Source organism: Syngnathoides biaculeatus, chromosome 15 (genome assembly GCF_019802595.1).
Source record: "Syngnathoides biaculeatus isolate LvHL_M chromosome 15, ASM1980259v1, whole genome shotgun sequence".
Classification (NCBI taxonomy): domain Eukaryota; kingdom Metazoa; phylum Chordata; class Actinopteri; order Syngnathiformes; family Syngnathidae; genus Syngnathoides; species Syngnathoides biaculeatus.
Genome location: NC_084654.1, coordinates 16,686,741 through 16,710,138, shown reverse-complemented (window position 1 = coordinate 16,710,138; position 23,398 = coordinate 16,686,741). Strand labels below are relative to the sequence as shown.

Here is a 23,398-nt window from a genome sequence, read left to right as displayed (position 1 = left end):
ATTGGAGCTATCAGAGGCGTGAAGTGGATACTTGTACATTTTTGGAGCTCAAATTTATATCCATGTGTAGACAAATCCTAACCCTGCGAACATATTTGAGGGACAGTTGAAAGTTATACACGGGACGTTTTTAATTTATCAAGCAGACACCTCAACAGGATTTGAGTGCAGTCTCAATTTTTCAGGATTTTCATACACTTGCAAACTGTTTTATTCATTCAGATTTGCCAGGCTTGTTAACAACACTTTTTGTCCCGGCTCAAATTTAAATGACACATTATAAGGGAATATAACATTGTGAGTCTTGAAAAAAAATTAAGAAAATATTATTGTTAAAATAGGTAAAATTAATCCACCGTGTTTTTTTTTTTTTTTAAATACTGACCAGAAGTTAGTGCTCTAAACAGAGTGAACTGATCAGGGCCTTTTTGTCGTTCCTTAGCGCAACGGGGCTGGACCATTACATTTATAGATTTTCTCTTTGATGGGATAATTTGGTTTTTATATCTCTCTCAAATGAAGTGATCCTCAGCGGTCCTAATGTACGGCTCAATGTCCGGGTCCCAGTTTCAAATACAGTTAATTGCATTCGAGAAGAATCAATGATACTTTCACGACCGGCAATATCTTTCTTTTAATGTCACTTAATTTCCTCCCTGAAATGATTCCATCAATAGTCTGGAGTCAATTTCTATCTTTCAGCGTGAATTAAACTATTAGGGACAGTAATTACATGTTTGTAAAGGAGAGGCTTTTTTTGTTCTGACGAGTCAGAGCAGTTGCGTGTCCATTGTCCACCCGCTTGTTGGGACTCTGCTGGCTGTCATTCTTTTGCCTTTTGAATAACTCCGTCTTTGTGACAAAATTAATAAAGGCACCTCCGCTGTCGCTCCTCTGGCTTTGTTGTGAGAGAGCCCTCCCTCTAGTGGAGAGGACTGCAGTACTTACTGCTCTTTCAAGCCTGAGCCCGCAGCTGAGGTAGTCAGATGAGCCAACTTTTGGATCTGAGCAGGGAGGCGGGAAAAACCTGCTCTGAATGCTGAGATTTTTGTAAATCACATTATTCTTGATTAATATTGTTTATTCTTCTGTTATGTCTGTGATGTCCGATATGTATGTGCATATCCATCTGTTTTCTGAGCTGCTTATCCTCACAAGGGTCGTGGGAGTGCTGGCGCTTATCCCAATACACTCTGAACTGGTTGTATATGTGTATATATCCTGCACAGAACCTATATATATATATGCTTGGGATCTCCCCATAATTCATTCTTCTGCGCACAAATGTCAATGTTGTTCCTGGTGTCTGCTTCATGCCGCCAGTGCCCTGATGATTCCAGGCGCCAATATTGCCTTCGCCATCTACATTTTTGCTAGTTCCTCCTCCAGGCCGAGGTGTTTCTCGAGCTTTTTGCGTTCCTTTTGTTGCTCTCGGGACTGCTACATCTATCACGGCCGCCGTCTTCTGATGTTTATCCACCGCCACTCTGTTAGGCCGACCAGTTTGTCGGTCTGTGTGAGAAACTCCCACGGGATCTTGGCCTGGTTCAATTTATGATCAGAAGGGATAAAAGTATGCTGCCTGTTAAATGTAAATGAAAAGTGCAAGCCTATTTATTGAACAAGAGAGAGAAAGTACAGACGGTTTATTTGCTTTAGCGGACCACATGGAATGATGCGGCGAGCCAGATCTGGCCTCTGGGCCCTCGAGTTTGACATCCATGCATCAGGGCAGGGCTCAGCAACCTTTTTGAGGCTGAGGGCTACTCCGTGAGCACCGATAGTATGAAGGGCTACGTCATCTGTTTGCAGCAAATTTCAGACTCAGTTCATTACATGTACGTAAAATATTTTTGTTTTAATTTATTGTTGTAAATTTACAGGTGTTTTAAATTTTTGATTCACATAAGCAAGTCAGATTCAGAATTTAAAGCACAAATAATTGTAACAATTTGTGGCCTGTGGCATTTTTAGAATATACCTGCGGGCGCCTTATATGGTCCTCACGGGCTACCATTCGCCCGCGGGCACCACCTTGCTGACCCCTCCATTAGGGGAACACTAGTCACTTTCTGCAGTGTTAGTGCTGAACATGTTGCTTTTCCAGTTGGAAACATAAATTTTGGGCAATGTAAAACGCACAAAGTTAGGACACATTAATTATCCCCATGAGTATTTTTGTCTTGTAACTGCAGCAGTGAATGATATTCATCTATACCTATATATATTTATATCATTTATTCAGCTAAATCACAAACTATTGAAAAAAAAATCTGTAATTTTATGAGAATAATCTAACATGGAGCGCATGAACCTGTTTTGGCACTGTTTCTGTCTGACCTGGCGTTTGGGGGTGGGAGTGTTTGTTTTAGGCGGTGGACGCGTGCCGGAGGCGGGGTTGCCAGCGAGGTTCCAGTGCGCGACTGCCATACGGGACGTCGTGGAAAAAAACAGCCATCGTACCACGCGGCGAAACAACCTGAGTCCCACCACCGCCACTGGAACCTCCAGAGGCGGAGAGAGACCCGACAACATCACTTGCCTGGCGGTACAGCTGTCTCCTAGGGCAGCGACATGACGTAGAAAGGTACCCTATACGTTAGTTAGCTCACATTTCTCAAGTCTTTTCTCACTCTCAGGTGAAATATTTTCCATTTTCCCACTCTCCTCACGCCTGTCTTGAGTTGTTTCGTTGCCTTTCACGTGTTCAAACGACTCACCTTTAGCTATATTTAGCTAAATGACACTCCTGCGCGAGCAGTCCAAATTGCGGTTGTGTACAGCACACTTGGCTGTACACTTTAGAATTTTTCAAAAAATTTGGTGAGTGGTATTTTTTTTTTTAAATATTCAGTCAGGGTAAAAAATGGATTAATTGCAATCGTGTTATCTGTATTTTTCAGATGAGGTTCCACTCACACGCTGCTAAAAAAATTCCTATAGAACATATATAAAGAATTTCTAAAGAACTTTAGAACCTAAGTCCTATAGAAATTCTATTGTTCTGTAGAATTTCTATAGAAAATCACAGCCATAGTTTTACAGAAGAAGTTGTTCTGTACAAATTTTATAGAATTCTATAGATTTCTATAGAATTTTTTAGCAGGGCGCACACATTGTTTCACTTTATATAGTAAATATCTATTTCAGCAGCAGTGCACATTATTACAGTGACCAAGTATTTACTTGTTTGAGGTGTTAAGGTGCAGCATTAAATCACATTTAGTTTTTGAGAGCTTGTGATGATGTCACATGAATTGGTGAACTAAGTTTGCCCTCATCTTTTAACTCCTTGTTTTCTCACCGCTCTCTTCCAAAAAAAAGAAGACCGGACCCCCAATTAAACACATGCACTTGATTTAAATTCTGACAAAGCTCTCTCTTTTACTGTCATTAAATTAACTGCAATTTAGTCAGCATTTTTTTTTTTTTTACCAGAATATTCAACAAATATCTAAATCGATGTGCAGATTTATATTTCACCAGCAGACTTTAGCCGTACAACTGATTGGAAATATAATTTTTCCTTATTTGAAATCTTGAGAAGTTGGTGAACTACTCCAAGTTTGTACAAAGCATAGAGAATAACACAAGCTGAGTTGATATACACTGAGACAAAAGAACCACTTATTTTCAGATGATGCTTGTAACAATTCCAACAGATTACATAATCAGCCCCTGTCCTACTCCTGTTACTGCTTTAACTTTTCATGCCGTGTGATCGAGTGCCGGCCTCACGTGGCTCTATTCTTTATTTCTATCGGATCCTTCTCTGTCAAATCAACTGTCACATCCTGTGATTTTTCATAACGGCGCTGATAAGGAGGCGCGATAGCAGCTTTCGGCGGGGGCTTTCATAGCTCACACGGCGCGACACAAGTCAGGATGTCACTTAAAAGCTTTGCCAAGCCACATGAAAACATGCAGATATGAGATTTGTCTCATGGAGGCAGTCACCAAACGTGAAAGGCAGCGTGCATTTTAGAAAACGGGATAATAGCATTGTGCATTGTATCATGACAGCATCTCCACTTCTTCTGATTCCCCTTGGGCTCATCCGTGGTTATTTGACTTTAAGCCCAACACACTATAAAACACAAAGCCTTACTGTAAGGCATCGCATCATCTGCTTTGCACCCTCCGTTTTATTTCCATCCCCGCTTGTAGTGCGGTGTCTTATTGGAGTCTTACAACTCTGTTTGACAGTGTGTTTATTCCTATCCCAGGAATTAGGCTGACAGGTGCTGGATTTGGCACCGGTCTTAATTTGATTGAATTTATTTAGTCATTTGTTTTTGTCCAAAAAGAGGAGAGCAGATGCTGTAAAACGAGTGCCACTGTGGAGACACTATTGTTGCACATCAATAGGCCTGTGATGATCAATAGGGATTGCGTGATGTTTTTGCATTGATTATAGAAACGTGAACCGATGAATGGAACAGGATTCCTCTCCGGGGGTTACACTGTTCCTGTTCCGCATCCAGCAAAACCGCTGCGTGAAGCCACTTTGCCTTTTTCTTCCTCCTTCCGAGCTGCTCCCACCTGCGTCGGGACTAACTTTTGTTGGCCTCGAAAGGGGCGTTTTGGGCGGTTTGCCCAAAAGATGCCACTCGCTCTGTTCTGACAATTTGAGGATACAGTAACAGGGCGACCCTTGCTGACTGTGAAATACTATCTGCATTCTCTGCATTCTTCCTGAGCTTGATCAACACTGAAACACAGGCCCTTCTAAAGCCGGGTTTAGAGGAGCAGAGCTGGATTTTCCGCCGCTTTAGAAGATGATGGGCCTCCACGCCATGAGTTATAGCTCGAGATCGTCTCTCGCAGGTGTCGAAAGGTTCACGATGCTCTCTCACATGTAACGCCCGCAAATGGAGCCAGCGACGCAGCTCGATAAATACATTAACTGTCCTTAGTAGATGGAAAGCTATTGCTTTTTGGAAGTGAAGTGCTGCAAATGCACTCGACTGCGTGGTGCAGCGTCCATACTGTGGCTGAGGCTGAGGCTGCATCACTCTTTTTATGTGTTATACGTTCACATTTTGTGACACTTTTACACATGCATGCTGCACTTTTTTCTTTTTGACTCTGTCAAATTTGGAGTAGGTCACTACGAAGTAAGGTTCGCAACTGTTATTTGAACTTTTTTTTTACCATACGTTCAGCATTTCGAGCATAGTCTTTGGTTCTTTAGACCACGAAGCCCCCAAGGACCTCATGAGCAGCCCATGGACTTATCCTAAAAAAAATAGCTCACCGGTGATGGGCTTTTTTATTTTGTAGGAATGTTGTAGAAGTGATCAATTGTAAAATGGAAAACAGTTACGGAGATGTATAGAAATAACATGCTCTGTACCGCTATGCAACAGTTTCTTAGCTTGTTCAATCAGTGGTGATGATTATTGTGAGAAATCATGAACACAAATCAGTGTTATCATAGCTCATAACATGTAATTACAGGTAATTTGAACACATTTGTCATTTCCTAAATGTGTATCAAAGTGCTAGTACCCAAAAAGTAGTTCTCCGTTTCAAAAACGTTGGGGACGCCTGCTACAGAGAAAGTGATTAATCCAATTTTAGGATTGAAGTTGTCGCCGTTACTTTGAAAGGATTAGGCAAAAGCTATAGATTTCCATAAAACTCCGGCGACTTTGTTGGGGGAAAATGGAATTGGAGTGTGGATTTGGTTGACGGCGTGCTCTTCATTTTTCAGTGACCGATGACAAAACGCACGCATACTTTATGCAGGTGGTGGGCATCTATAAAGTGTGGAGTTTATTTCTTTATTTTGAATGTTTGGCCTCAGTAGAGGTCTTCTCGGCGGCTGTGAACTTTGCGCTGACAAATACCGCTTGCTTATCGTAACCTCCTGTATATTTGGGAAGTTTTATACGGCTTCAAATATTTATTTGTTGTGGTGTGTGCGTGCGTGCGTTTCCGCCTTGTGTCCGTGCATACATGGCGTGTGAGCATTTTGGATCCCTCCTTCCCAGTACTGTGCCGGCCCCTCTGTCACTTTAAGTCCTCCCCCCTCGGAGCCAGCCAACAGCAGCTGTTCCATATTCATCAAGCCCTTGAGTCTTAAAGAGCCCTATCCCGCCTGTGGAAAGAGTCATTCCTCTCGCTGTCGCTCTCATGCGCTCTCCATCTCAGTCCTCATCCCACCACTGCCTACATCTCTCTCTCTCTCACTCTCTCTCGCTCTCTCTCATTCTCCCTCTCTCTCTCTGTCCCACACACACACACACACACGCACTCTCACACAATCAGAGACGCAGTCTTCTTGCCACACATCTAGACATAAACACATACACAACACACATGTCCCCTTACTCACCCGCGCACCCAGTCAGTCCATCAGAGTCCACCATACCTGTGCAGGCTGGGGGAAGCGCTGCCGGCGGGGCTTTTCGACGTCTCTGAGGGGGCTCTGCCGTCATTCGGAAAAAGAAGCGGCTCTCTATCTTTTCCCCTTTCTTCTTCCTCTCATTCCTGGAATGCTAAAACTGGACTGATGGACATTTCAGAACTTTGTCTTCCAGACCCTCTCAGCTATCATAACCAGTAGGTGCACTCTTTTTCTTTCCTGTTCTTTTTCTTCATTCCCTTCTTTTTACTTTTTTAACACCTCTGTCTAACCTTTATTGCGCTTCCGCGCACGTTATATCTCGTTTCACTCGGTCTGCACTTTTCTGTCAATCCAACTTTTATTTAGCGCATGAACTTTTCCTGTTAATCATGCAGGATGGACTTTGGATGACTGTGTTTTGCGTAAGCGACAGAGTAAGAGAAACTCTGTACGTGTGAGCATGTGTGAACACATCTTCGGCCTTGAACATGTTGCGTTGTGAACGTCAACGATCGATTCATTTGTGTTTTCCCAATAAAAACATCATAGCTTGTTCATTACTTAAGGGGATGAGTTTGGCTGTATAGACGGTCACCTGATAAATGTGAGAGCAACGTTTTAGGTTTTAGGCTGAAAGTAAATGTATGTAGCAGTGGAGAAGATAAATTGCACAGTAAAGGCCCGGACAAAATAAACGAAAAGACTGGAAAGGTGGCTGGCTGCTCTGTCCCAGCAGCGGCACGCAAAACAAGCTGTCACCTCCGTTCAATGGTCTGATCCATCTCGTTTGACATCGCTACCCATCTCAAAATTTGTAAATGGAAATTTCGTGTGTGACATATTTTTTTTGTTGTTGTAGATAAATTTATTCAATTCCAAAAATAAAAATAAAGATATTGGCAATCCTGAAGGGGGAATATTTTCTCAAGGATTGTTGATTCATTCAAAATTTCTAATTAAGAACAACACATTTTGGCATCTAAACCCAAAGAAATTAATTTAGCATACATGAGTGAAATTAAGAAATGATGATGCCCTTAATTAAACTGTTAAACAGTCTCTGCCAATTCAAATGATAAAAGTTTTTAGACGTTATCATTACCTGCTGCCTAATTCAGCACATTTGATTTTGTTAATTGAAACAAAAGCGGAAATAATTTCAAGATAAATGAAATGAAAATTAAAGAGCTGTGGACTTGCTTTTCTTCTTTGTTCCCTTTATGCACGTACATTTTTAATCATATTATAAAATTAGAATGTGTCATCTGAAACACACCTGATGTAATAACTTTAGGCATGGATATTACTTTCACAAAACAAAGATATTAGTATTTTCAAAAGCAGCTTTTCAGACTACTTGCTGGATTCTTTAGTGTAGTAAATCGTGTGGATTGGGTTGATTATCTGTAAAGTTGGAAGAAGAATCCACTCATTAAAGTCGTACAAATTAATTTCTAAGACAAATTCAACATGCCATAAATAAGCAAAAACATTTCAAATTTCCTAGGTATTGAAAGTAGTTTTTGTCAAGATTTTTCCATTTCATTCTACTTAACCCCCCCACCACCACACACACACACAAACAAATACACACACAGATATTACTTGAATTTTAAAACAGATGAAAGCACAACTTTCTTTTCACTTACTTAAATGTCAAGTTCCAGATTTTCTATATATTTTCAGTACAGGTTGTTTTTTTTTTTTAATCATTGCTCATTAACACTGATATTTTCATACATATCACAGGATTCAGAGTCGAAAGTTGAATTATCGTAGGCATAATGTACTGTAGACATATTGGGAAATATGTCCTGTAAAATGTATGATCATATTTTTCCCCCCAACCAATGCCCAGGCCAAATAGAGAAAAATCATTTGTCTACTTGTAAACCCTGAAAGACTTGAATCATTTTTTTCCAGGAGTTTTTTTTGGTTGAACTTGCAGGAGCCCCCTCCTGTTTAGTGTTTAGTGGCATTGGAATCACACACGTGAAACTGAATGGGACTCAGATTGTTGGATGTGAAGGTTGGTCAGATGTGCAGGGTGGTCTCAGTGTAATCGGTTATGGTTATAAAATCACGATAGCATGACTTTATACATGGACTCGAGGACCTCGCCTTTGCCTGAAATCTAGACCTTCATTTTGAAATGTTATATAATAAATTGATCAACAATAGTTTTAATTGCGTTTTTCTGCATATGTATTTTCTCAAAACCAGGCCATTATTGTTTTATTTACAACTAAAGTGACTACTTTACGCTAAGAGCTGAACATTACCATGTAGCGGCGCTTTCAGCCAGTAAGCATGTGACTTCTGTGTGTTCTTAAAAATGTTCCGTCAACACGCTGGCTTTCCTTTAGCCTGACACCACCACTGCTTTAAACAGTTTAAACAGTTAAATGCGCGATCCGAGCCAGGGCCTTGTGAAATTAGACCTTTTTCATGTATTTTTTTTTTTATTTTTAAGAGAAGCAGAAAGAAGTTAGCACACATTGATGGATTAGATTTGAATTCATTTGACATTATTCCCAGCTTGTGCTGCATTGTAGCCCGCAAACACTCGTGCAGGAGTCCATCCGATAGATTCTTATTGGGTTTCGGAAAACAAGCGAGGGAATTACATTAGTGTATCTTAAGTTAAAAGCTCTTTGCTCTTTGACCAAGTGTTTCTTTGTTGTTGGGATAATCAGATTTCTGCTGTCTTCATGGAGATTGTATCACTGGGTAGAGGCAATGGTGGGTAACCAAAGCGGCCGTGCACAGACACTATCCAGATGGGATCAGTTTACAATGATTTGGTTTCAGAATACAATGCAAGACGTGGTTCCTGGCTGAGAATGGCCACCCTGCTAGGAGACGCGAGCCTCTGTAGCCTCTGAAGCTGCCGCCCCAGCTGACCGGGGCCGCCTTCTCCCGTGCTGCCTGCACTCAGGAGGCATTGTGGCGTCTATGATGTCTATAAAATTCAGTTTGTCACCCCATTCTAAATACTTCTTCCTTGTACCAACAGGGCTTTGTTGTCCAATTCATTAGAGAGATTCCTGAGTCCACTGGCCACGCTGGAGCCTTCTCATTTCTGGTATCTAGTATCATTACTTTCACTGTAAATGTGTCACTCAGTTTGAGCTGAAGAGGGGAGGGGGAGTGAGTCCCTAGGCCAAATGGGGATGCAGAGTATATTAATACTGCATGGATGCTCACTATTCTCTCTTTTTATGTCAGCACTAAACAACCATAACGTTTTTCATACAGAAATGACATACATCATTCATCTAAATTTCTGCTAATTGTGTTCAAATAGCTTTAATACAAGTTTTATCAATTTGATGAGCACAATACGCAGTCCCCCAATGTGGACCCTGAGCCATGTTTGTTTGTCATACCGCTCAGCGATGAGCTAGCACGCTTCCATCTTTGCTCATCTACCAGACGTACTTAGCATCGACACATGTGCCCTGACTTGATTTTTCATCCATGGTAACCTTGGAGACCTCTGCTGCATTGTGAGAATCTGTTTAAAAATAACCAGGTCCATTAGTGTAGAAGGATAATGCTAGCCTACGTGGGCTCTCATGCCCTTGTGGCAGCCGAGTGCTATCACTGACACAGCGCGTCAGCACTTCTTCCTGTTGCTCCAACAGTGAAGGGCTCCTCTTCATTTACAGACACATTTTTGCATGCGCAAACACACGCATTGCCCCATATTGCTCATACAAATTCCTTAAAAAAAAAAAAAACTCAAGAAAAAATAATAAATGTGGGAGAAAACATGAAATTAGTTTGCAAACTTTCACCCAGTACAAATGAGCCACTTGGTCCCACTCGGTTGGAAAAGTGATGTAAGGGGATAACTATATGGGTGTTTATCAGTGAAGGCTATTGGTATTGAGCGGCCCGTTGTTTGAAGGTTATGTTTCTGAGCAGTAATTGAAATGCAAAATAACATTAGGATCGATGGTTAGCTTTGTTTATTTATGAAATCAATATTGGAAAGCGTCCGTCACAGCAGCAGCTCCCATTCCCACTGACAGCTTCGCCAAGTCTCCTCTGCGTAAGCCGGGCGAGCCTCGCACCCTTCCACAAAGCGCTTTTCATGATGTTCTTTGAAAGCTGTGAGAAAATGGCAGGCCTGTGTATGCATCTGCACAGACATGCATGGTGTGTAAAAAAAAAATATATGTATATATATATAAAGCAAACTATAATTGTTAAAATGAAAAAAAAAATATTGCACAATATACACTTAATGTAAAACATGCGTTACCATTAAATGTGATGGAAATTATTCGTCCTCAGGGTGTTTCATCCCCCGTTTGAAGTATTTTCTTCACAACTTTCCGCGTTCATTTATCAGTTTGTGTTTTCCGGTCCACTTGGACACCAGTCACAAAATATGCTCAAATTCAATCACTCCCTTATGAGAGGACCACGACAGGGCTAAGTGCAATCAAATAGTTACATTGAGTGGCTGGTTGTTGAACCTGCCCCCTTGGAGGCAGAGCACCCCGACACACCTCCCTTGCTGTGTGTCCGCGGACACCAGACGTGGCGCACTCCAAAATGTATGTTTAGATTTCCCCCTGAAGGAAACGCATTAATTCATGAAATATCCCCAAAGTTTAATTATTTCTGAATGGTGTGGTGCCGGACCTTACCATATAAATCAGTAAGGCCCACCCGCCTTTTATTACCAACACTATTTATGGGAATTATGCGGCAGCTGGTAGAGATGAGCTTGTAAAAAGCCAGAGGCCATTGCTATGACGATGTGCGCCACAGCCGCAAACATCATCATAGCATCAATTAATTTACTATCATCTAAATTTGAAGTCTGACTTGATACGTGCATAATTTTTAGACACTTAGAATTTTGTGTTATGCTTCATAACAGGGGACACTGACTGTAACCTATACAAACACGTACATGCCCAATTACTGATGTTCTGAAAAAAATCAAGGACATTTTATTATTATTATTTTTTGAATATGAGGACTGTTATGGCCTGTTTGTATTTGACTTCTGTTTTGATTGGAATTGTAGTTTATTGTGGAGGCAGGACAGGCTCTTTGTTTCAAGCAGGTAGAGTTGCCTCCTAAACAAGAACAGCCTATCAGGGGAAGATTAATGAAGCAATTTCATGCATGGCGCTATGCTTCTGTCTCTCTGTACGCACACTCGCTGTGTCAAAAACCTGTGAGCTACGCCGGACTTAAATAGCCTTTACCCTTTATAATAATATTTCTGCGTTCACCCACGCAAACACATTTAACGACACCACATGAATCGCTGACATTTTTTTTTCTCCACGTCACAAACATTTTTTTCAATAAGTGTCACACAGCTATAGTAAAAATGTTCAAAATATTCAATGTCTTCAATGTACAAACAACATTCAATTTTTTACACAATGCCACTTTTCGGGTGTGAGCAATTACACTAAAGTAAGTGAAATTTGATAATTTACCATGCCGCGTTTGGATGGAAAAATAGCTCATTTTTAAAAAATATTTGAAGTAAATCTGAAAATATGGAGTGTGATTTGATGATAAGCTCCAGGAATTGCATGATGCCATTTTGCAGGTGTGAGCGATCAGATGCATCGTATTGCATGGCTCGAAAACAACGTTTAATATACAAAATATTTGTGTGCTAAAATGTTTTGTTGCAGCACCAGTAGTCAAAAAGTGGAATGCTAATTACTTTATACTCAATATTTCATGGGCCATTGTGATTTCATGTTGTGAAATTATACCATGACAATGTCACAGAACAGATATAATGGGAACTTCAAATGAAAAAGACACAATTAGACATTTAATCCCAAATGTACTGCATTGAGGGCTAGACTTATCATGAGCTTCTTTTTTTTCCCATAAAGCATGATGAGCTGTTCAATTCTGCAGGGAAGTTCCCCACAGAGTTCTGAAGAAGATTGTACTTCTTTGCTCTATAAAATCTAAAGTTTAGTCAGTCGCCAGGCCCCGCTCTCGCTTCCCCCCTTGGCAATATCTCTATCACAAGCCATTTGCTTCCGTCAACTTCCTCAATTCAGCCCCCTATAAGAACTAGATCTGCCCTGTGCGGCCCAGACGGTTTACGTCAGACGAAAAGCGTAGCCTACAGTATGTGCCGGCAGCATCTCCAACAGGAAGGAGCAGGAGGTGGCGGGAGGCGGCGGATCAATAGATGTGATCTACAGTATTTCTTGGTCTGGGCTATCGTATGGTGCTGCCGGACCGTGGGGCTCATGTTGTCATAGTGGAGTGAGCTCATTGCTTTATAAAGATGATAGCAGCATTGCTTTGGAGCAGCTAAATATAATCCTGTGCCGGAGACTGAGAGACTTAATTGTTGAAGCTGCAGAGCGCATGGACCCTGCAATGGGAACAGAGCACTAGCCGCTGGCCCATGGACTATTGATTGGGGCCCCTCAATCTCCTTTCATACCACAAACGCTCTAGTTACGTATCGCTTACTTTCCTTTTCTCTCATTTCCTGTATTTCTTTCTTGTAAATTTCTTTTTGTCCAACTTCATTTTGCACATCCAAAACTTTCCCTGCTGTGTGGAAGCCCTTTGCATTCCTTAAGCCTAAAGGCCTCTTTATACTCGCACAGGCGGAGCCCGCGTTGGCGTCACTGCGGCTTTCCTACGCGTAGTTTGCCTTGATACTCAAGCGCAACCCACCTGCCGTTTTGAAAATGTGCTGCAGTTCTTCTTAGAGTCAGAGGAGTCGCTATAGCTGGTATTGGCTAGGACACCACAAGGTGTGGTTTCCTCAGCACTTTTTGGTCATTTCTGGTGACTGTTTTTACTTTCCTTTCTGTAACAAGTAACAAAGCATCAACAATGTCGACTGTGGAACAGTGTGTGCTTGAACAAGTCCACCTAAATGACCAGATGATCCATTTAATTATGCTGCAAAATCAATCAAGAAGGCGGCGACGTAGGTGGTATGTGGAGCAGGAAGGAACGGTGAGTACGCCATCACAATGGACGAATCACGAGATATTATCACCGCGGCTTTCTCCGCACAGTAACTTTATTTGACGTGTGCGCGGCAAATTAGGTGTTGTGCGGGGCAATGTGTAGGTCACATGATGAAAAGCGGACGTAGGGGTCTAAACAGGTCTCAACTCTTCTCCTGCCCACCCCCACTCTTTTTAATGGCAGAACAAGACAAAGGATCTGCAATTTACCAAATTAGGGGCCTCATCTTCATAGATTCAAAAGTGTCCCCAAGGAGCGCAACCACGGCAGACCACTTTTGCCCACCGGGATTCCATTTGTCATATTTGGTCTGCAGCAAAAATATATTTAGATCAACAAGCACACAAACTCATTCGACAATGGTGAAAATTACTTTCGCTGGGAGTACATTTGCCCAATATTCCCATGATGATTATTAACATGGAACCAGTTAGACAAAAGGGATCATTTATTGCTAAGGTGATTGCATGTTTGAATCCTGTGGGCTGCTCCTAGGTCTCTCTGGAACCCTGTTGCTCGTCCTCGTCTGTTTAGTCCAATGTGAACACACCCTGCAAGCTTCATTTGACTTTTTTTGTCTCTAAGGTTCCCCCTCACCCTCCGTCAGCCATTGGTTTTCCACCGAGTCCCTGGTTGTGTGTTGAAGCTGTAAAATGTGGTAGTGGCACCTCGAGAAGAGGTCAGGATGGCGGCTGCAAGTAGATTGTGACTCTGCTAGAGACTGAGTTGGGCTCAGAGGAGGTCTGTCAGGAGCTAATTGAGTTTGTCCTACCTCCGCCTGACTCCAGGACCAGTGGCTTATCAGACCACATCGCCTGGGGCCTTCCAGACAGATCTGCCCCTACTGGGGCATCTGATATCACCATCACCCTGCCTGCAGATGTCAACCCCCACTCCCCCCTACCCCCATCCTCACTCAGTTTGAGGTAGCAGGCATGTGACACCTTGTGATGAGGTTAGTAAATGGTCTCAAATTGTGTTTTTGGCATCAGGTGGCCTTGCCGGTTAAACGGACATCAGGAATTATACTCGCTGTATGAGCTGAGCCTGTAGCATCGCTTTGTGTGTTTCATGAGTCTTAGTCTATGGTGGAGAATGTCACTACCCCCCCTGAAGTGAGCAAGAGGGTCTTCACAGGAATACTTACAAATTGGCTCTATTAGATCACAGCTGTTCTCAAGACAGTCTTGTCTGGGTTTCGCTTGCAGCAGGATGAAGTGTCAAACCGTGGAAGAACAAATGTTCTTCACATCTTCTCTCAGATGTTCAGGAACCGTATGTAAGAGAGTCATTAGTCAGGTTAATCCTGGTCGCAGGAGCACCAGTGGAATGATTTTAGGGATCTGAAATTCTGAACGAAAGACCACGTGGAATCAAACTGTGCCGTGTGTTAACACACCCATTTCCCGCTGCTCGGCATACGTTTTGACCGATCCAAAGAGAGAAGGAAGTGAGGAAAAAAAATGAAAAAAGCAGCAATACTGTATTTAAAAAGAGCTGGGTTTCTTTGAGCAGGCAGACAATAGTATATAAAATGCTTGTACTTATTTTGGGAAAGGAAGTAAAACCGATTTAACGCTAAAAGGTGTTTGTAGTATTGGGCAGCACAGTTGCTAATTAGCACCTATCCCACATATTGAAATATTTATTACTTCCTATTGTGACTGTCAAAATATGTAGTTCATAATTTATGTTAATAATGTCAATTAGTACAGTACCATTTTAGATCGAGAATAGTTATAGACATTTTTCCCCTACACTATTTGATTAATACTGCAAGTTCAAGTGGTTAGTATTCCCTCAGTGTCATTAATCAATATATGCAGACTTGTTAAAAACATACGCATAGCGGTGGTTTAATGTGTCATAGCAAAATGAGCTAAGGGAATTGTAGCCAGCACATTTATAATAAATGGCCACATTGAGCTGGAGGCGAAACAGTTAAGACATTTATGCAATTATGCTAAGTGTCACCCTGAAGATGGCCTTTGAACTGAGGTTAGGCTTACTCCGAATTTGTGAAATAAAAGCTAAATGGAGCCATCTTGTGTGCCTGCGTTTTAATATATAGCCTTTAATAAGCCAAGTGCAGGTACCCCCATCGCACAGGTGCACATATCCATCTGAAACGGAGAACATAAAGCAGATGAACAGACACCCATGCATTAATTTACGCAGACGCAATCTGCATTCATTATCAAGAGCGGCAAGTTCTATTTTAGAAAGGCATGAAATTGATTCACCTTTCAATTTCTGTCTGCAAGGACGTTTAAGAGTACAAATGGGGGGAAAAAAATTTAAGCAGCAAATCTGAATAACACAACGCCATTCGTAATATAAAATACACTTGTGTGTATTTTGAATCAACACTAAAAGACCAAATCTTTTTTTGCTTCGTTTGGACATTCATATGAGGAGAAAAAAACGAGTTCTGGATGGTGGTGGGCTTATTCCTCAAGGTCAATGGTGTACCAGAGAGCTTTTTTTTAATTATTTATTTTAGCAGTTAACCATTTTTTTTTGGATTTCCAGGAGTGGTGTAGGCACCTGGAGCTCCGATGAATATACATGACAGCAGGGAAAGAAATCCAGGAATGAGATTTAAATTGACACACTGACCCCCATCTCCACGGGCTTCGGAGGCCGGGGTGAGAAAATAAGGTTGACCCGATGACCCCCCCCGGGCCTGAACACCTCTGTCACCCAACCTCTCAATTAAATCATCCTCAGAGAGCGAGAGGCGGTTTGGAAACATGGGAGAGGCCTCTGGTTTCCTGTCCTCAGCAAAAGCACTCGCAGACTTGACAGCTAAATTCCAAGCAAGGCGACTTGAGTTCAGCAATGTAAATGCTGTTCTGATGTCAAATATGTAAACATTACCACTCATTGGTTATATGCGGGTGGAGTAATATGCTAAGGCTGTAATTTAACTGCACTGCTGCTGTTCTCCAGTATGTAGCCTTTGTGTAAAATTTGCAGAGACCATGCAATACTCAATTTTGTTAATGCAGGAAAGTCCAGGTGACCTTTTACCTCCACTGTTGTATGTAATGCAAATAGATGTCCCTTTTCTCAAGTGTATGTATGACCTTGCCAACAGCTTAACAAATCACAAAATCTTCACGTTACACCGATGAGTTATTTCCATTTATCAGCACACCAATCCAGTTGACTGTATTTGCTGCCAGGAAAGAAAAAACATTAGTTTAGCAAAGTTGCAGTTCTCGTATTTTTCAGTTCACTGCTAAAGGTCGCAGCATGAGGCCTATTGTTGATGTACGCGAGGAATACAGTATGTTGTACTGCTTTCTTCTGTCCTTATCCAAAATGCTGCTGCACTTTATCCTGCACACGCTACATCGTGGACCTAGTGTACTCCAAAACACAGTTATTAGACAGACAGACGAGAAGTCAATATGTTGTCATTCTGTTTCCTTTTGGTTCAATGCTGACTCAAGGAGACAAACCAAGGTCCACTCTCCCTCCTGCTTTGTGGAGTATGTGTAGAGAATTGTCTTTACTCTCACCCCCATAGTTTTGAGTTTGTCCAATTACATGTGCATATGCGACCATACATTGCAACTGTAAATCATACTTGGATTTAATCATGTAAGAGATAATTGACATTTGGTTAATGCCATGTAAAGATGTCTTTTTGAGCAGCGTCACCAACATTTTTTGCACCACCGACTCGTTTCATGTAAAGACATTTTGACAGACCTGTATTAAAACAAATGTATTGTACAAGTTAGGATAACAACTGGTTAGAGCGTCTGCCTTGTAGTTCTCAGGATCGGGGTTCAAATCGTGGTCCCAACTCTGTGGACATTGCATGTTCTTGCTGGGCACTCTGGTTTCCCGTCACATCCCAAAAACATGCATTGATTGGAGACTCTAAATGGCCCATAGGTGTGAATGTGATTGGGTGTTTGTTTCTATGTGCCCTGCGATTGGCTGGCATCCAGTTCAGGGTGTACCCCGCCTACTCCCCGAAGATGGCTGGGATACGCTCTGGCACTCCCGCGACCCTTGTGAGGATTTAGTAAATTGATGGATGGACGGATGGAAGTCACCATTATGCCATTACATTGCCCTGCGCTTCTTTCTTTTTAAAGAACAGATTTTTTTTTCCTTACAAAAAAAAATTACAAAGACATTGTTGAAGCCTTTTTGCTTCTTCATTGCCTCATTTGTGAGGCTATAGCGATATGTAATGCAGAGTGGGTTACATGTGTGACGGAGTTACCAATAAACCCAAACCACAGATTGGACTCCTAATACAGCTATCGTATATTTTTCTCGTTAGTTTTAGGCTCTTCTTCTGTTTCGTTGTTTGGTATGTTCCCGTTTTTTGAAGAAGCTTTCCAAACATTTTTTAAAATTGATTTTTGCTAGTTTGTGGGGTTACTTTTGTCCTATGTGACGTGACTGTGTGTTGAGTGTTGTGATTCGCTTGTTTTTCAAAATAAATTCCAGTCATTTACAAAATATATCCATAATCTATAAAAATCACTTGCTAATAATCTGTCTTTCTTCTTCCTCCCTGTCCTGTCTCTTGCCACACCTCTTCCAGGCTGCTGAATAGAATGGCCGCTGATGACCGGCACCTACCCTCCAGCTGCGGGTCCTACATTAAAACAGAGCCATCCAGTCCATCCTCGGTCATTGACACGGTCAGCCACCACAGTCCCAGCGGCAATTCTGACGCTAGCGGTGGCTATGTCAGCACCATGAACAGCCACTCCAATGGCTTGGACTCACCGCCCATGTTCACCCCCGGCGGGCTCGGAGCAGGCGCCTGCCGCAAGCGCTATGATGACTGCTCCAGCACCATCATGGAGGACTCGTCCATAAAGTGCGAATACATGTTGAACTCCCTCCCCAAGAGGCTGTGCCTGGTCTGTGGAGATATAGCTTCGGGGTATCACTATGGTGTGGCCTCTTGTGAGGCCTGCAAAGCCTTTTTTAAAAGGACAATACAAGGTATTTTCACCCACTTCTCCCCCCCAACCAAACATTGAACACACTGAATAGATATGATTTCATACAATTTTTTTTCCACACAAGAAACACCTCTACAGACCACCTCTGATATTACAAGAGTGAAATATATTCACCCTCATTGATTTATTGTATAAAACTACAGTCATCGCCTTCATGAAGATATCAGATAGCGATTGAGAACGCTAATGTGGCTTTCAAACAACGGCTGCTGTACGTTTTCATTGACAACAATTGTCTGGCTAAAATCTATATTTTAAAGCAAGATTGTAGAAAGTTCATTTCTGGCTGTGGAGTCACTTATTCAGCTTGCTAACTCACAATTATAGTTAAAAAACCAAGACTTTGGCAGATGCTATCAAGTCACTGCAGTAGGTCAAATGCTGGAAAACTTCCTGTTGTAGATTTAAGTATGATTTCGTTTTTTTTTTGTTTCCACAATATCTGGACTAGTTTTGAAACACTCTCCATTTGGTATGAGATTACGTGTAATTCAAATATGTCATCACGATCTGTCATGGTTGATGGTAGACCCTCACAGCTTGGTCATTTTTGGTGCTGTACGATGGTCTGTTTGTCCAGATGCTTCCCAGAACAGGCATTATTATTCCTTTCTCTGTGTGTGCTGCATCTGGGGACCAGGGTACGACCGACTGGCTATCTATAAGGCGTGATGTTTCACAGCTTCTCATTATAGATGCAATGAAAGCCCCCCCCAATACACACATACACATACAGCTTACCCACAACAACAGATATTATTCAGGTTGAAGAAATTGGAAGTTTGTACAACAGGCACAGCTATCCGTGTCAAAATCTACTCGTTTTAAGAGTGGAATCCATCCATTTTCATGCTCTTAACTAAATAAACGAAGTGAAAATGTAAGAATATTTACATTTGAGGTAAATGAATTTGACAGATTCCACCTATTGCTGCCAGCAGATATTCACCCGCGTAGAACTGCATGCGTTATGAATATGCTGCCTGTCTTGATGGGAGGTGTTGATTTTGGACCTCGCATCCATATCAGCTTTAGACAGTCTATGTACCTTTTTCAGGCAAACAAAAGCATTAGGCCAAATCCGCATGTTTACCATTGCTGCCATCAGCAATCCCGTCTATTGACAAAAGATGAACATTTTCTCCCAAGTAACATAGCTGCGCTTTTGTCCCTTCGCTTTGAGCACCACAATGGAAAAGAAAAGAGGCATCAGAGAAGAAGGAGATGTCTTAAGTGAAGCACGGACCTAAACAATTAAGAGGAAGGTACATGGAGAAAGAAATTGAAAGCACCTACCCCCCGCAACTCCCCCACATACACATACACACCCACATACACACACACTCCGACTCCCCCCACTTTGCATTGTCGATTTGAAATCCCTCTCTTTCCCTTCTTGGAGGGCTGCCTGTAATGGAGCTAATCTGCCGTCGTTTGTCCGAGCCACAGGAGTTTTGTCAATAACAATCAGCGTTTGGAAAGTGTAATTAAGGCCGAGGCTTTTCATTAGGAAGAAGGGAGGGGGCCGTCTCCAGGGACGGGCATGCCAATTAGAAACTCAGGCACGCGTCGCCGGGTAATTTCAGGGAAAGGAGGGGAAGAAAACCCTGGACTTCTTTAGATTGAAGAGGGACTGCTGCTCTTTCACATGAGAAGACGAGAGGCTTAATGGCATAATAATCAGAATGGGGTCCCAGGAAAGAGAATGCGGGGACTTTTTCGGGGGAGGTTAAAGCGCACCCAAATGATAATAGAATCACATGCAGTGCAGGTAAGAGGAACATGGAAACTGTAAATAGATTGATGTAGAGCATTTGAGACGAGAAGGTGAGGTTGATGAGAACTGATTAATTAAAGGAATAACGAGGCAGTCAAGGTTGGAGTGTGAGACGGCCTTTGTTAATGAGACGAAAACAAAGACACCCTCGTTTCTAGCCCTTTATTGCATTGCTGCACTTAAGGGAAATAACATGGTAAGTTGATGTTAACAACCATACTGAGAGCTTTTTTTCATTCCAATCACCTTGGACTCACCTTATGTTCATTTGCCCGACTTCATATTATAAAGTGTTTGGATTTGTTTCTTTTTTTTTTTTAGGGATGCTTACATGAATTATTATGTTTGTGTGCAACCATACACTCACCGTCCAAAGCTGTGGATACAATTGAACAATACAGTAGTCACAAATCTTTTTTTTTAATCTTTTTAAGTTGCACATTGACAGAAATTTATTCAAAGATGCTATTATTATTGAAGTTGTAGCATTATGTAGAACAGTACTGCATCATACAGTAAGGCATTAATAATTTTTGGACTGCATTATTCACACGCCAATCCCTGCACCTCACGTGCCCGACCAAACAAAAACCTTCTGATCCATGCTTTCTTCCACTTTTTGATCCCATGTGAAAAACGCTTTTCAAAAGCAACTGAACTCGGTGACCCTTTTTGAAATGAAGTAATAGACCTTGACAGTCAGCCTGTAAAAGTCAGTTTAGATTTTGATGAGAAATACCTGCCATTTTATTGTAATTTACTTACAAGACCTGACTTTCCCCTCTGTGTCCTGGCACGGGTCCTGAAAAGCCATAAAATAGATTGAGAGATACTTATCAAGAGAAGAAGCGAAATCTCTTTCTTCTCCCTTCACTCTGCGATGTTATTGGCAACCAAACCATAACCTCTCCAAAGACAGATAAACCTGCATGGTCTATAAGCAAAGAATGGCCAGAGGGCTTCCTTTCTGTTGATGATACTCAAATATGTTCTGTTGCAATAATTTGCGACTCGGGATGGACATGTGACTCATTTGACTGAAATCGATTGTCGCAACCTCACAGATCTAACAGCCAATCAGAAATGCACAAGCTTTCACCCCCAAAACATTTCACAGGATCTAAGCGGCTCTGTTTTACAATTATACCTAATTATATTCCTTATTAGATATGAATCTGTTGTTGTATACACCCTCTCAAAATATCCTAACTCTGTTCTTTGTCGTTGCTATTTTACTATTTTGTGACTTCTTCCTTGACCATCGGAGTACCTTTTTTTTGTGGTTCAATACTAATACAGTATAGTATATTGCTTGGGGACCCTCCAACCCTGGTATGGAGTGACAGGTTTTCTTTTGCATCGGTTTGGCAGATGTGTGGTGCTCAATTTGTTGGTGTGTAGCAAAATTGGCAACTGTAATTTTTAGTTATATATATATATATATATATATATATATATATATATATATATATATATATACTGTATATATATATAGAGAGAGATTTTTTCTAAACAGTTTGCTGATGGTAATATGTGGAACTCTTGAAAATGAGAGCTGTGAAAGTATATATGCAAAATGTCACCGAAAGACAAAATAGCTATTATGTTCACCATACTTAGCCATGAGCGATTATAAAGTGTCAGAAAGATGCAAGACAGTTCTACAGCTGAAAATATGATAACGAAGTCATGCACAAATGAATACACGAGGGTCACGGGTGTGCTAGAGCCTGTCCCAGTGATCTTTGGGCTAAAGGCAGGGTATACCCTAAACCAGGGCTCAGCAACCTTTTTGAGGCTGAGGGCTACTTCGTGAGCACTGATCGTATTAAGGACTATGTGACCTGTTTGCGGCAAATTTCAGACTCAGTTCATTACACGTACATAAAATATTTTTGTTTTAATTTATTGTAATAAATGACATTACAGGTATTTTAAAATTTTAATTAACGTAAGCAAGTCAGATTCAGAATTTAAAGAACAAATAATAGTAACAATTTGTGGCCTATGGTATTTTTAGAACATACCTCACGGGCGCCTTATATGGTCCTCGCGGGCTACCATTCGCCCGCGGGCACCACGTTGGTGACCCCTGCAGCCTAAACCGATAGCCAGCCAAAATCGCTGGGCACATATAAACAACCATTCACACTCTCATTCAAAGTGACAGACAGTATAGAGTCTTCTGTCAACCTACCATCCATGTTTTTTGGGATGTGGGAGGACACCGGAGTACTCAGAGAAAACTCATGTAGGTACGGAGAGAAAATGCAAACTCCACACAGGTATAGCCAGATTTGAACCCAGGTTCTCAGAACTCTGAGGCACATGTGCAGTCATGCACCATGCTGTCCAGTTCACAACCTCAACCTTCATTTTTTATTTTCTTTCGAGCAGTCCCCTTTATTGACTGATGTAATTGTTAAGGTGTATAAAGCAGGGTCTGTGCTGTGGACTGATACTTGGACACTCATAAGGAGATAAAGAGATTAAAAATTACTTAAGATGCTTGTCTCCATCACTGATCTACGAGAAGCCCCCTTTGACGGAAGAGCAGATGTGCAAAGGGCTTGACAGAACATGTGTATGCTGCAGCACAAGTGTGTGAATGCATGCTTTTTTGTTGGGGCTTGCGGGGACGGGGGGGGGGGGGGGGGGTGAATATCAAAGCACTGTAGCTCTTTTAGTAAACCACCTGGTGCAGTTTGTAAGCATCTTCACTCAAACCCTGATAAAGGGGAAGTACAGGATAGGAGAAAGAGGGAAAAACAACAACCTGAATGCTAAAATGCCCTCTGGGATGAACAGGGTCAATTGACTGCATTTCCATGATGATGACATGAAATGAATATGAAAATAGACCGCCGTCTTGGCCACATTAGCTGACAAATAAACGGAATCAATGAATCAGCTTTCACAATTTGTTACCAATGGGGGGAATGTGCTGCATCCTTTCAATTGTCTTTATTCTATTTTGTCATTTGGAGACATAGTACCGATGACTTTTAAACAATGTGCTTTTAATGCTCCGGTAATTAACAGTATTCACCATTACACATGACTGATTAGCTGATCAATTATGATATAAATAAAAAAGGGGGAAAAATGATTCCTGCACTGGGCAACACAGATTGTCTTCTCCTGGCATGTGTGAAAATGAAAAGGATGATTATGGTCTGCTTCTGCTATGACAACAGAGAAAACAGAGCCAGGAAAGACAATCAAAGCTCATCAGCCGCTTGCCTCACACCTTTATTTACCCCCAATCCC

General features: G+C 41.7%; 1 protein-coding gene across 12 annotated transcripts in view; it reads left to right on the top strand.

Annotated features, from left to right (window-relative positions):
• Positions 1-23,398, top strand: part of esrrb (estrogen-related receptor beta) — a 141,470-nt gene that overhangs the window by 91,038 nt on the left and 27,034 nt on the right. For 3 of the 12 annotated variants that reach the window (XM_061843320.1, XM_061843319.1, XM_061843321.1), the window contains 2 exons: positions 2,373-2,587; positions 17,922-18,331. In XM_061843320.1, coding sequence (XP_061699304.1) covers positions 17,935-18,331 — 397 coding nt within the window. In that variant the 5' untranslated portion in view covers positions 2,373-2,587; positions 17,922-17,934. Of the gene's footprint in view, positions 1-922; positions 1,051-1,659; positions 1,839-2,360; positions 2,588-2,697; positions 2,824-9,368; positions 9,438-15,891; positions 15,997-17,921; positions 18,332-23,398 lie in introns of those variants that run through there. The other 9 variants (XM_061843318.1, XM_061843317.1, XM_061843325.1 and 6 more) reach the window with 8 other exon arrangements.